Source organism: Dasypus novemcinctus, chromosome X (genome assembly GCF_030445035.2).
Source record: "Dasypus novemcinctus isolate mDasNov1 chromosome X, mDasNov1.1.hap2, whole genome shotgun sequence".
NCBI lineage: Eukaryota > Metazoa > Chordata > Mammalia > Cingulata > Dasypodidae > Dasypus > Dasypus novemcinctus.
This window is the reverse complement of record NC_080704.1, coordinates 22,136,325-22,150,100: the sequence shown is the minus strand read 5'-3', so window position 1 is coordinate 22,150,100 and position 13,776 is coordinate 22,136,325. Positions and strand designations below refer to the sequence as shown.

Sequence of the window (13,776 nt, the reverse complement as noted above, 5' to 3'; positions counted from 1 at the left end):
TTCACACAGTCAAATTTTATGAATATGTTGGACTCCTACTGTCCTAGTGTCTCTCCCAAAGAAATCTGCATGCTGTGGAAGGATTTATTTTATTAGGTGTCTAAGAGTTGATTGATCACACATTTTCTGGGAAAAGTGCTGTGTTATTGTTAAGAACAGGAGGTGTGGCAAAATCCATTTTAAAACCCAGCTATTTTGAAGTCACAAGAGAAATGCTCAACTAATGTGATTATTTGGAGATGTTCCTTGGTGGCCTCATGAAATTTTATTTTGAATGCAAATATTTTATATCAAGCTGTCAAAAGTTTTTGCCAGCTTTGTAAGCTCTTAAGGAGTGGCACCTCTCTATTTCACAGTGAACAGTTAAAACTTGCATTATGGAACCCACTGTGAAGGTCATGTCTGTGTAACAGATCAGTGAAAAAATAGCCAGCAAGTGCCTGCCATGTGAAGAGCTCTTTGATAAAAGTTTGTATTGTGAAATGACCAGGCACTGTCCCCCAGCCTCAGGAACGACACGTGGCTGTTTTTTTGTGTAATAACCAGGCTCCATGATGAGGACACACTCTGCTCTGCTCCGTGCTAACATGTGGACTCAGCTGATGTGTGAACAAATGCCTGAGTTGGCTGGCCAGTTGGCCACACACCACTGCTTCCTTCCCCTCCCATGATTCCTTGCTCTATGCCACAGTGGATCCGCAAGGCAGAAGCCCTGCAGAAGCAGCAGGGAAGCCAGGGACCCAGCCCTGCCCTGAGACTCCTTGTCGCTGTTAGGCAGCTAGAGTTCCGCTCCATCTTCCACTGCCCAGCAGGGGCGATCTCCCCCCTTTGGCATTTTAGACAAGCCCTTCCTCACCTGACGCCTGTGTACTAATAAACGAGTTCCCAGCCTTCCTGGTTGAAACACACTTCACCACAGAAAGGTGGACCAGCACAGTGATGGTTGTAGCACACCTGAGGGTCTTTGGCCAGTTGACCTGGGGACCCAGATGATGTTTGTAAGTTTGTGTTTGCAGGTAAAACGTGTTCTAAGTACCCCCTTACCCATATTCCAGTCAGCTACTCTCTGAAGTTCCATCTTTATAAAGAACATGGATTGTGCCTTTTACACCACACGTGGGGAAGGATAGTTGGGGACAGTTTTGCCACCAAATCTGGCTCCACCCTCATTCTAAGACTCCAGAGAGCTTTGGAAACACAATGCCTGCAGAGGCTTAGTTACCTTCTATCTTCAACCTGTGCACATATAGAATCCAGGACCAATTGTTCTGGAAACTCTTTCCCCCTATCACCGGCTCATGGCCCTCATCATACGCAGACCTGAGAGGTGTTGGGCCTTTTTCCTCCCCACCCCCGGCAGTGGCCACTTATGAGACCCATCATCTGGGCACCTGCTATGTGCCCGGTGCCGTCGGGTTTCGGGAGATGCCCTGGCAGGCTGTCAGAGCACACAGGCACCCGGAAGGGACCATGGCCCGAGCAGAGCCTGTGTAAAAGGCCCCCTTAGATGCTCAGGCAAGGACGTCACACGTCTGCCTTTGGAGGTGGCTTCAGCCAGGCCTCGAAGGATGAGTAGGAGCGTGCCAGGGTGGGCAGTGGCTGGAAGGGCATGCCTGAAAGAAGGACCAGAATGAGTGAAGACGTGAAAGAAGGAGCAGGTGAGCTGCAGCCACACAGAGTTTTTCCCAACATGCCAAAGAATAAATAAATGATGCTTTCCTCCTTCCCATTTCTCCTTCACAAATGGCATCGGTGATTTTTTTTTTAAAGCAGGAAACAAGCAACGTGCACCTCAGTACCGTTACTTATACTCGATCTATCTGTTTTCTTTGTGGTCTTTTCAACAATGATTTAAAGAAAGACCAGAGAGGGAGCCAAAACTGGATTTACAGAAGCCTTCCGTCCCTGCCATCCCGCCAAAAAAACCTCGGCCACCTAAGACCAACTCTCTCAACAGACCAGGCGCGCTGCCCCCAAGAAGGCCGGAGCGACCAGTGGGTCCTCTGACACACACCAGGTACTGCTGCTCTTTCGCTCCTGGGGGTGGGCACGGGGCAGCCATGGCATGGGAAAGGGCCGCACGTGCAGGGAACCTTGGGAATGGGAAGGGAGGTAGGGGGGCGGCTAGAGCTCCCCGCTTCTGCCTTCTAGAAGCGTTGTCTGAAGACGCTGGCGTTGGGGCAGCAGTGAGGGCAAGGTCAGGAGACGCGATGTGGGTGTTCAAGGTTAGCAGCTGAGGCTCGAGTGCCCAGCCCCTAGGCCCTGCCCCCCACAGGGAGTTTCCCCTGTGCTTCATTGGCGCCCAGGCCAGCTGCCCTTCAGGGAGAAGCGCTGTGGCAGGCCCACCTCGGTCGCCCTGGAGGCCCTGCCGGGACCCTGCCCCTGCTCTGTGTGGCCCTCCCACACCCCCAAGCTCCCTCTGCTCTCAGCTCCCCAGCTCTGTCGCGGGGCCCCTTTCCTGGCAGTGCCAGTATTTCCTCAGCGTACAGGTCTCTAAACCCTGAGACCCTGAAGGCAAGAGACGTGCTTTCTTCAGGCCTGTGTTCTGAGATTTGCCGAGCAAAATGAGTATTTGTGATCTGCCTGGCCGGACTCCTGTTTCAGGCACGCAAAATCCGAGTTGGACATTGCGCATTCCAGAAGTAAGAAAAGAAGTGGTTGAATTCTCTCCACAAGTTCATCGTCAGAACCTTTATCATTATGTATGTGTTATATGTGTTGTCATACAGCTGAGCCAAGAGCCTCGTGTACTTGTTAACACACACTTATTCCCCTGGTTTTTTTTCCTCATAAGCTCAGTTTGCCTGGTGAGAATCGGGTGGGGGCTTCCCAGCATGCTGGCGCTCTCTCCCCCCACCTCCTAGACGAGTGTGAGCCTCACAAGTTACCACACCCTCTCGCTTCTCTTTCTCCATCTGGAAACAGGATGATAATGGATTGTGTCTAAGAGGATGGAACGAGGTCATTCCCAAGTACTGCGTACCATGCCTGTACATCAATGTCATTTTCATTGTCATCTTTTTTTTTTTTAAGATTTATTTTTTATTTCGCTCCCCCGCCCCCCAGTTGTCTGCTCTCTGTGTCCATTTGCTGTGTATTCCTCTGTGACCACTTCTGTTCTTATCAGCGGCACTGGAAATCTGTGTCTCTCTTTGTTGCATCATCTTGCTGTGTCAGCTCTCCGTGTATGCGGCGCCATTCCTGGGCAGGCTGTGCTTTTTTTTTGCATGGGGTGGCTCTCCTTACGGGGCGCACTCCTTGCGCGTAGGGCTCCCCTATGCATGGCATGGCACTCCTTGCACACATCAGCACTGCGCATGGGCCAGCTCACCACATGGGTCAGGTTTGACCCTTGGACCTCCCATGTGGTAGGCGGACACCCTGTCCATTGGGCCAAATCCACTTCCCTCATTGTCATCTTTATTATTTCCTGGCAAACTGGGTATATTGCAGCAGGACAGTACTAGCTCATTTACTTTTAACAACAACAACAAAACTGCTGCCCAAATATAGAGGCAGGTTGCAATGTGAATGGCTGAGAGGGGCAGGCATTTCAGCTAGCGGTGGCACACACACAGGCCCTGGTGTGGGCAGCCAGCTACCCAGCTGAGCCCAGGGCCGCAGCCCTTTCAGGGGAGTGAGAGCCTGTTTGAGTAGCAGCTGGCTCCCCCTGTGTCATCCTGCAGGTGGTCTACCAAGGTCCAATCAAACACCTGCTTCCATCTGACTGCCCCTGGGGAAAGGAATGGAACCCTGGCCACTGCTGAGTTTGTCATGTCCTTACATGTCAGGCCATCTTCCACTGACTGATAGCAGGAGGTGGTTTGCACATCCACGTGATGTGGCAACTTGACAGCCCTGGTGACCTTAGCAAGGCCAATTCAGTGGCATGGCTGGCCCAGGAGCTAGCACTTCAGGAGAAAAAGGTTATGTAAATGTAAATACGTCTGAAAAGAATGTGAGCTACACAAGCACCGAGAAGATTTGGAGCCGCAAAGGTTACACATCCCTTTATGGTTGATGAAAGGAGAGCAGAAGTCATGCTCCGCCAAATTCTATTAGTCTTCCAGGGACTGCAAACATTTCAGTGAACTCAGTAACAATTTCTAAAATATTCCTGCTATGTTCTCTAATGACCTGATCTGAAGAGCAGTGGAATTCCGACTGCTCTCTTCCTTCTAGGGTTGTTCTGGAACTGCTTGTTATCTGATAGGTGCAGGCTGGTGAGCCGTTCATCAGGGCATGGAGAAAGCATACCTGGCCCTCTGGGCTCACAGAGGCCCTGTTTCCCTTCTGCCTCTGCTTTAGCTCTTCTCGGCCTCCAGCTTTCCCAGCACCCAGCTGTGGAAGTGCGGGCCCCGCCCGAGGAAGATGTGCGAGAGGCCAATGGGAAATGGAATTGCTCTTAACGCTGTGCGAGCCATCTGAGCAGTCTGGGAAGGGGGCTCCCGGTCCCAGTCCCCAGCCCCCACTCACCCTGTGGGTACCCAGCCCTCACCAAGGGGCTGATGGGGGGGCAGGGGAAGCCCTGGGATTCCTTCCTGACAGTCCCAGGAAGTGGCAGGCCCGAGCAAGGACCGGAGCCTTTGGGGGGAGCCAGGCCACTTGCTCGCCCATGTGAGGGAGGGCAATGCATGCTATAACCGTGTTTTGCCAACTGGAGCATGCGTCGGAATCCCCAGCGGACCTTCCCGAACACAGACCGCAGGGCGTTTCTAACACCCTCGGGGATGCCGGTGCCACTGGTCCGCGTCCCCACTCCAGGAACCACGTTTTTGATGGCGCCCTCCCCCTTCCCTGCCGCCTCTCCTGCACCTGTTAACCCTCCCCAGCTTCAGGGCCCAGTTAGCACACCCCTGCCTCTGGGAGCCTTCCCTTCTCTCTCAAGTTCAACGTGATTGCCCTCTCCTTCTGGCACACCACGTTGAGCCTCGTCAACCTCATACTGTGCCCTTGGGATACTCACACCCCCGGACTCCTTTACCATTTTTAAAGCAGATCCAGAGTGTGTTTTGTCATCTCCACATGCCTCGCAGTCTTGAGCATATGGTAGTCGCTCATTTAACCAACACTTGTTGAATGCCGTGGTTCCCAAAAGGGGGAGAGGTGCCAGTGCTTTTGTTTTGTTCCCTTCTGCCTCTCCTCTCATCCTTCCCAGCATCTGCAAGTGCTCTTTAGCATATGTGTCTTACCTGCTGGGTAACGTGGTGTGCCATGGACTTCCGTTTAGAAAAACCAAAAACGACTTACTGTTTCTTAGTACTTAGCGCACTTCATATTTTCTGCCAAGCATTTACGCTGATTTATGAACTTGTTGTGTTCTGCTGACTTAGTTGAGAAAGGAATGCTAACCTCAGTCAAACAGTTTTGTGTCAGTGGTCTTCTGGAGAAAAGAGGGTATGCTCTGTGAACCCAAATTATTCGCCAGGATGATCCCGACCCATCTAGCAAATGGACGGGGCTGTCGTTTGCAGCTCCTTTTAGGAACGGGGCATTGCAGCACCAGCTGCGTCGGCTGGCCTCAAACTTCCTCTCACCAGCCAGAAAGCCCACTGCCCAGTGTGGCGTTCAGAAGAGATGGATCTCTCTCTTTAAACAGGAAGCAGCATCTTTTAGAAAAAGGGCCTGCGTCGTTTTAGGAGGAGTGTGAGTCTTTTTTAGATATATTCACTCAACCAAAATGTATCACAGGACGGTGTGAGGCACTGTTCTGAATCTTAGTACTGGGGGGCCAGGTGTTCCAGTTCACAGCTGTCAGGAATTCCATGGAGGAGACGGAGAAGGACGCCAGTCCACAGTTGTGTCTTCAGCTGAGCCAGCGGAAGCCCGCGTGAGGGACCTGCCAGTGATGGCACGTGCTCAGACTGAATGCATTTAGCCCTTGGTAAAAATGCTCTTCCAATTCCTGGAAAGTAAGTTGATATGGAATTTTAACAGAAAAGATTCTTTTTCCAAAAAAATTTTTTCTAACACTGGGGCCGAATTGATAAATTGAATGATAATCGGTGATTCCCCTAGGCTGCAAGCACCTCGTTTGTTTGTTTGTGAATACAGGGTTTTGGTAATTATATTCTTGGGGTGTTAGAATCCACGCTTCATCACAGGAATCAGCAGTATGCCGCTGGAGGATTCCTAGGTTATCGTTTCATGGTGTGCAAGGTCAAGGGTTTGCTGAGCCTTTCTCAGCCCACCACTTTAACTAAGACCGTTGTGGAGAAAAGAACATTCTCCTACCCCTGTTTCTACACTTAGAAAACGGAGGCTTAAAAGTGTAAAGCCTGCTCATTTGTTTTGATGTTTAAACAAATGTATTTCAAATAACTGCAGATACCTAAACCTTTTTGCGTGCATGTACACACATGAATGTGCAATGTTCCGTGTCTAATAATGTGTGTTATGGGTTTAATAAAAAATGGGTTCAGAAACCTCTGTGAGAAGAGATCCTGAGACTCAGCAAAAGGGCTCAGAAAAAAAAAAAAGGAAGTGCTGGAGAAAGCAGGTTGCCCTGAGCTCTAATAGTTGCATGTGCTGGGAGGCAGCAGGCCAGAAACCTGAGGGGTGAGAGCAGGTGTGTGCCCTCAGAAGAAAAGAAACGTGATGGGTAGAGAGGTGGAGGCAGGCTGGCTAGACTGGAACTAAGCCTCCCAAACGCCGGTGCCACAGGTTGTGAACATTTTTCATTTTTTCCCCAAAGAGCAGGGACGCTGGAGCAGAGCCCTTGCTCATGGTCTGCTCTGGCACAGAGCACGCCCACCCCCCTCCTGGTGGAGAGGGCAAGGTGGCCAGCAGGACAGGAGGGTCCGAGCCTTCCAGAGGAGATCTGGGATGGAGAAGAAGGAAGTGAAACTAGAAGGCGGAGGATTGGGTGGGGTGGTTGGGGATGTGGGAGCAGGAATAAGAGAAGCTTGAGGGCCAGAAGCCTGGGAGCTGGGGGCAGAGAGGAGAGATGGGTGCTTGTCATTTCAGAGGCATAAGTGTGGGTGGCTGAAGCTGAGTGAAGGTCATAGGGCCCAAGGAACCAGGGGAGGATGGACTGCCCATGTGGCCATCAAAGGCTCAGGAAGGTGGCAAGCTCGGGAACAGGGGAGGCCAGAGTGCTGGAAGCCAGTGTCTTCCCAGTGGACTGCAGTGTGTTCTGGGAGTTGATGGCTGTCCGTGACAGAGGTCCAACTGAGCCACAGCCAGTGGCTTAAGCTCGAAGTAGGAAGGGGCTTTTGAAGGTGGGTAGGAAGGTAGGACAAAGTGGCAGCGATGGGCCTGCCCATAGGACCTTCTGGCTTCGTCCCGTGTAGGGTAGAGCTGGTGGCTGGAAGCGTCAGGGTGGCAGTAAGCCATTCAGTGAGGAGGTTCATAGTGTGGGGGAGTTGGTCCCCATGGCTCAAGCATGCCAGAGGGCACTGTCCATTGAATTCAGAGGTGGAAGTGTGTGGCAGAGGAGAGATCCCTGTGAGAAGGCAAGGCACTGGGTGGTGGGCCCAGGGATGTGGGTGGGAAGTCCTAGTTTTGACCCAGCCCTGTGCCCCTTAGAGATGGCCTGTTGCTTTCAATGTTAAACAGTGTTAAACACACCAGGTACCTTTCCTGTGGTGGGCTGGAGGCTATCCAGCTATACAGAGAGGACTGGAGCACTGTGGCATTTGGGGGGAGTGGCAGCAGGGTTGAAGATGTCATTGTAATGATGGTGGAACCCTGGAGTTCAGAGAAACTCAGGAAGATAAATGGCTGATGGGGTCTGAGACATTTCAACTTCAGGCAAGTATTCAGTAAACAGTTAGATGCCAAACGTCAACCACAAGCTTAGGGAAGGGCAGATGCCTCTCCAGAGTCCAGCTTGCTCCCATGTAAGTTAATTTTTCTTCTTTAGATTTGCAAAGGCATCCTGACTGCTTAGCTGCCAGGGGCTGCCACTTAGCCGGAAATGAGCTTCCAGGTCCTGATCACACTGTGATATGTATTGCCCCCATGCCCACTGAAAGAGAGCATTAAAAAGCACTCTGCTCTTATTAGATATAAACTAATCCATCAATTAATAATAGTTTTTAAAAAAGTGAGCAAGAGAAAGCCGGCTGAAGAGGACATGTAAATATTCCCTGAGGCATCAGGTGTAATGTACAGTTGGGTGATAAGGCCGTGGCTTTGAATTCTGCTTACTCGGCCCTTCTAGATTTCCTGGTTAGGAAAAAGGCCGTTCTTTGTCGAATTCAGGTCAGAGGTCTTGACTAGAAATTACCGAGGATGGTGTAATCACTCAAGAGGACGAAGAGGAGAGAGTAGAGACTACTGTGGGGGAAACCATTACTTCTAGGGTGGCTGAAGGACTAGGAGCCATGGAAAAGGGTCAAAGGAGTGTGCTGTCACGGAAGCTGGAAGAAGGGGAGGGTGGAACAACTCTGGAGTGGTGGTTCTCACATTTGATTCAGTAATCTGGGTGAAGGCCCAAGAATGTGCATCTCTCACAAGCTCCCAGGGTGCTGCTGGCCAGGGAGCTATGCTTTGAGAAGCACTGCCAGCGAGCGAGCTGGAGAGACTAAAAGTGCCCACCAGATTTACTCAAGACCTGGCCCTTGGTGATCCTTGTCTGGAAGTTTCTGTGGAGTGGTTGGGAGTGGGGACAGATTTGGGGTGAGTTGAAGGGCAAATGGGCAGGCGGCCAAAGTGGACATGTGGACTTCTCTTTTGAGAAACTTGGTTGTGGAAAATGGTTGCCAGATATGGATTCAGTATGAGAGGATTTGTGCGTGCATGTGTGCGTGGGCAGGGAGTGTGATTCATTCATTCATTTCAGACATTTATCAAGGGCCTACATTTGGCCAGGCCCTCTTCTCGGTAGTAGTTAACAGGACGCCAACCAAGCCAGATGGCTCCTGTCCGCCCATTGCTTCGTGGGCTTTAGAGCCAGGGACACCAGGGCCACAAGTCCCACCCCTCTACTTACCCTGTGGCCTTGGGCCAGGTGCTCACCTCTGCAGCCTCAGTTTGCTCGTCTGCAGTAGGGGCTGATGAGGCCTACCTTGCCCAGGTGTGGAGAGTTTAAATGAGCCTCTCCTCCTATGGCTCCCAGCCCTTTGCCTGACACTTGAGAGGCCCGTGACAAATACGTGCTGCTTTTTCTCCCTCTAGGGAACTCCAGAGGTGGCCTTGATGGAGGAGGGTTCCTACCTGGTAGAGCCTCGAGGGAGGCAGCCCCGCTGCAGGTCTCTAGGAGCAGAAGCCTGAGCGGCATGTGCAGTCGTCTCTCTTGACTTCTTTCCACGCACACATAGAAGGAATTCATTCACTGCAGCAAGAACCAACAGTAGGGACCGAGGCTTAGCCCCAGCCCAACCCAAGCCACACCGATTTTCCTGCCACTGGTGGCCAGAGTCAGGCAGTGAAACACAAGGATGCAGTAGCACCTTACAGGCTGATGGGGTTATGCGATGCTTTTCCCATGGGCTGTTTCTTCGAATATTCTTCTTCAAAGTGCCAAGTCTCCTCCCCCCGCCCGCAGCTCTTTTCAGAGGTGCATGGTGCTGGGCTCCACCTCCTCCGGGCACTGCCCAAGTTGGTCTCGGCATCCTTACAGCCCCTTGCCTTTCTTTGAGATGCCAAGCTGTGGGCGTGCCAGCTTCATCATCCTTTTGCCATAGGGAATTGGCGGGGCTCCTTGGGCCCTGCTGAGCCCTGCTGAGCCCCGAGCGGAGGCCTATTTCCAGACACACTGCAGAGTCTGCACAAAGAACAGAAATTTGGTGGGGAATTTAGAAGGGCAATGTCCCATCACCTTCCAGCGTGGCCCTTTGGGCAGGCGTCTCCACCAACTATAAATAGCCAAGCTTGTTTGTGCTCCTGTGAACAAGGACGCAGGGAAAGGGGAGCGCTGCCAGGAAAGCTGCTCTGGTTCTTTTCTCTTGCGCCCCTGGCCTCGGGTTGTCCCCACATTTAAATGGGAAGCTTGCAGCCTGAAAGTACCTGTGATTCCTGGGACATTTTTGGCCACCAGGTGGGTATGTAGGGACTCCACAGATAGCAGCAGGACCTTGGGATCTTGCATTTCCGGGACAGGGGAGGGAAACTCCCTCTGCCCTCCAGCTGATGAGCAAAGGAAGCTGGAGTGACTGGTGCTACAACATTGTCCCTTCCTACAGGAAGGTCTCAGGTACACCCTGGGCCAGAGTGCTTCAAAAGGGCTGACTTTGCTTGCTTGCTTGATCTCTCAGAGCGTACAGCACGGGCGTGTGGGTGCTCATTTTTATTACTGCCATCCCCGGCGTGCTGGGAAAAGACCGACCAGGAGTTGGCAAACTTGCATCCCAGTTTCAGCTCTGCCGCTAATTAATGAGCTGCGTGGCCTTTGGCACGTCACTCCTGCCAGGAGCACACAACCCTTGTCTGTCCAATGGGGGCTCGAGCTGGGTAATCTCCACTGAGCTTTAAGTGGCAGAGCCTAACTCGGCGATTTCCTGAGTGGGCAGCCCGCAGAGCAGCGAAGAAGAGAGCACTTCGTGGGCCTGGCATGCCTAGGTGTCTTTGTGAAACAGAGGTGATGGGTCCAGGGTAACGGGGGCGAACAAGGAGACTTAATGATTACAGGAGAAGGGACTGCTTATAACAAGGGTGCGGAGTTGGGAGGTGAAGAAAAGAATGGGGTAGAACTCATGCGGTTTGTCTGTACCCTTCACATGTGATAGCTGCCATCCCCCAGAGAAGCTGACGGATCCTGGGTGGGACGAGGTGAAAAAGAGGATGCGCGGTGTGGGCTCCTGAGCGTGGGGGAGAGGGCGTTCCCATTTCTTTTCCTTTCCTCCTTTCCTTTTTGTTCGCAGCTTTTTTTTTTTTTTAACCCCTGTGAAAAATGTTAGGCAGTTAAAACTCAGGCATTTACATTATGATAATCCATCTTTTGGGGACAGGGGGTGTTGCGGGTGTTGCAAAAAGAATCATTATATGCCTGTGGAATCTTTTGTTCAGTAAGAATCAGTGGATTTGTTCTTTTTTCCCCTTTGTCATCTCTCGTCTCCAGGAGGTTTGTGGCTCTTTTTGGTTGCTTTCTGTCGGTGCCATTAGTGCTTTTTTTGACTTGGCTTCCTCTGCACTTTGACACCTTTTGCTGGCCACATGTGTTGGCTTAACCGTCCTAACTTGGGCTAAATTGGGCCATGCCACCGTCAGCATTCCTATTTTCCAGGGATGCACGCAGTGAACCTTCCACTGTCCCTCTGTGCATATCCTAAACTTCGGGTCTCAGTGGGAGGAGCAGGCCCCTCGAGGCAGATTTGTGTTCATTATTATTGCTATTAATTCAGGGAAGGAAGGTGATTGCCCCTGCTGGCAGTGAGCCACGGGGACCCAAGCTGCCTGGCATCCTCTATGACTCACTGTCCCGATGGACAGATCCCCAGGCCGGAAGCCCAGGAGGCTAAGCAAAGCAGCTTAGAGAGGTAGGCAAGCAAGTGGGCTTTTCAGTCGGACTTAGTGGGTTCCAATCCACACCCTGCCACTCTCCTACTTTTAGGACCTTTTATAAGGAAGTGACTTGACCCGTTCGGCCTCATTTTGTTTATCTTTATAATGGAAATAAGAGCCTCACAGGGATGAGGGTGTCCTCCAGGAAACTTAGTAGACAAGATGTTTGTTAGGGTTCAGTAGCCATGGAAGGGAAGGGAAGGTCACAGGATTGGGCAGAGGGAAAAGTCAAGTCGTGGTGCTGACTCTCCACCAAACCCTGGCCAACTCTCCAGGGAGCTTTGGAGCGAAAATGGCCTGCAGGAGTTGTCCTGTGTTGGGTGGAACTGGCCAAGACTTTATCCCTGGCCTCCGTCCGTCAGGTGTGGGCCGCCCTGGAAAGGAAGGATCTCCGGCAAGGAGGCGCTCTGCAACTGAGGCAGACCCTAGAGGGGCCAGCAGGCCAGTGCTGCTGCCGATAGCACTCCAAGCAGCTGGGGTGGCTGGGAGGATGAAGTAGTGAAGGGATGGAAGGTGTAGCCTTGGGCCTGGCACAGGGTAAGCATTCCTTAAACAGTAGCTAGTGGTGCTATTTTTATGGGATTGAGGGTTCCACTTCTACCTGCTGCGTGTCCTTGGGCTAGTCAACCCCTTCTCCATGATTTAGTCCGCTGTCCAGCAAAGCAAGGAGACTCACCACTCCTGCTTGCCTCTCTCTCCAAGTCATATTTGAAAAGCGTCCATAACTAAAAGTGTTCTGATATGGTTGGATATGTGGCGATTTTGCCAGTCGTCTTCTCCTTTCTCCTCTTATTTAACAGCTGGGTGACATAGAAATTCAGATGAAAACACTTGCAGGAACTAGTCAGTTGCACAAGGGTGGACTTTTCCTCTTTCTCTGAATGTAGTAATGTCCCTTTTGCCAAAACAATGCCCTGCTGTTGGGCCGACTGTGTGAGAGATGGGTCCATGGCCCAGCAGCCCCTCCAAACACATACTTTGGAGAATCTCAGAAATCCTGGTATTTTTCAAAACTGAAATCCATTAGCATTGTTGTAAGCGTCTATAAATACAGCAAAAGGCATTTACAAATAGATATCGTAAAACTCTTACCCTCCCACGGTCTGAACACTGTCAAAACACCAGCTGTAGCTTCCCTACTTGGAAGGATCAGAACCCTTTTTAAACTACACCTACTGTGTTTTCAAAATAGGCTTGCTTCTGGCCCTGGGTGGAAGATAATTTCAGCTTAAAGGCGGTGCCTGGCTCTTGGCATTGGGGACCAGAACTCAGCTGGGAAGATGGGGGGGATCCCAGCCTCCTTCCTGCCAAACGCGGCTGGCGCTGTAGAGTTAGGGGAGGACTTGCCCAGGTAGAGTTAGTTCCTACCTCATCAGGGTGGTCCCCCATGGCGCAAGGTATCAGACCATCCACAAAGAGCCCACCCACCAATCCCAGACACGGGAAGCTCTGCCCTCAGTCAGCCCTGGCAAGGGTTCACCCCAGGTCACACCAGATGCCACCTGAGGGGCAGCCATCCTGGCCACCTTGGAGCCTAATTGTCCTTTTATCTAGCACCATTCGAGCAGTGTTCCCCAAACTGGGGTAGAGTGGGATAGCACCTCCAGTATATTCAAGAAGTTGGTGGTTTTGGTTTTCGTTAGTATGATACTCTTTATAATTTTAGCAGTCATATAGATGAAATGCTCTCATGGCAAGAGTTTCCCGTCGATAGATGCTGTCATGGGATGTCCTTAGTATTTCTCAAACAGGGATGTATCCTTGGCGAATCTGTGAGAAGTGTTTTCTCGTTTAAATTGTTTCATGTAAAGTACTTTTCACTCACACATGACTCAAGTTTGAGAAATGCTTTATTAGAGAATAAAGGACCAAGAATTTACCCGATATCCAGATTATTCCTAAGATGTACAAAACTGAGACAAGTCACAGTAGTCACTCATTTAGTTTATTTTAAAAAACAACAAGGTTCCATTCTGAAGAAGTGCAGAAGATCAGTAGAGATACATCTGCTAAGGAAATGCTGTGCTCTGGCACAGGGTGGAAGCTGGAGGGTTATCTCTGCACATGCAGGGGTGAGTCACATTTGCTCAGACAGCAAGTACAGGGAGGGCCTTCCAAACACCTACAGGGCTGTGAAGACTCGGGGACAAAGGAGATGAGGACATGTCCTGGAATTTGCCCACACTCACAGTCTCCATCCAGTTTCCCACATTTCTCCAATGTTGAAATTGTGGGTGAAAGCCCTAGAAGGCCCCCAAAGGAGGCTCTGACCACCCAGGCCACCCCCTGCCTGTCTATAAGATGAAGCACCCACATTCCAGAGAAATAACC

At 51.2% G+C, this 13,776-nt stretch overlaps 1 protein-coding gene across 4 annotated transcripts in view; it reads left to right on the top strand.

Moving 5' to 3' along the window:
- The window catches only part of SH3KBP1 (SH3 domain containing kinase binding protein 1), a 388,056-nt gene that overhangs the window by 328,616 nt on the left and 45,664 nt on the right, over window positions 1-13,776 (top strand). For all 4 annotated transcript variants that reach the window (XM_058292032.2, XM_058292030.2, XM_058292029.2 and 1 more), the window contains one exon: window positions 1,858-2,017. In XM_058292032.2, coding sequence (XP_058148015.1) covers window positions 1,858-2,017 — 160 coding nt within the window. The remainder of the gene's footprint in view (window positions 1-1,857; window positions 2,018-13,776) is intronic.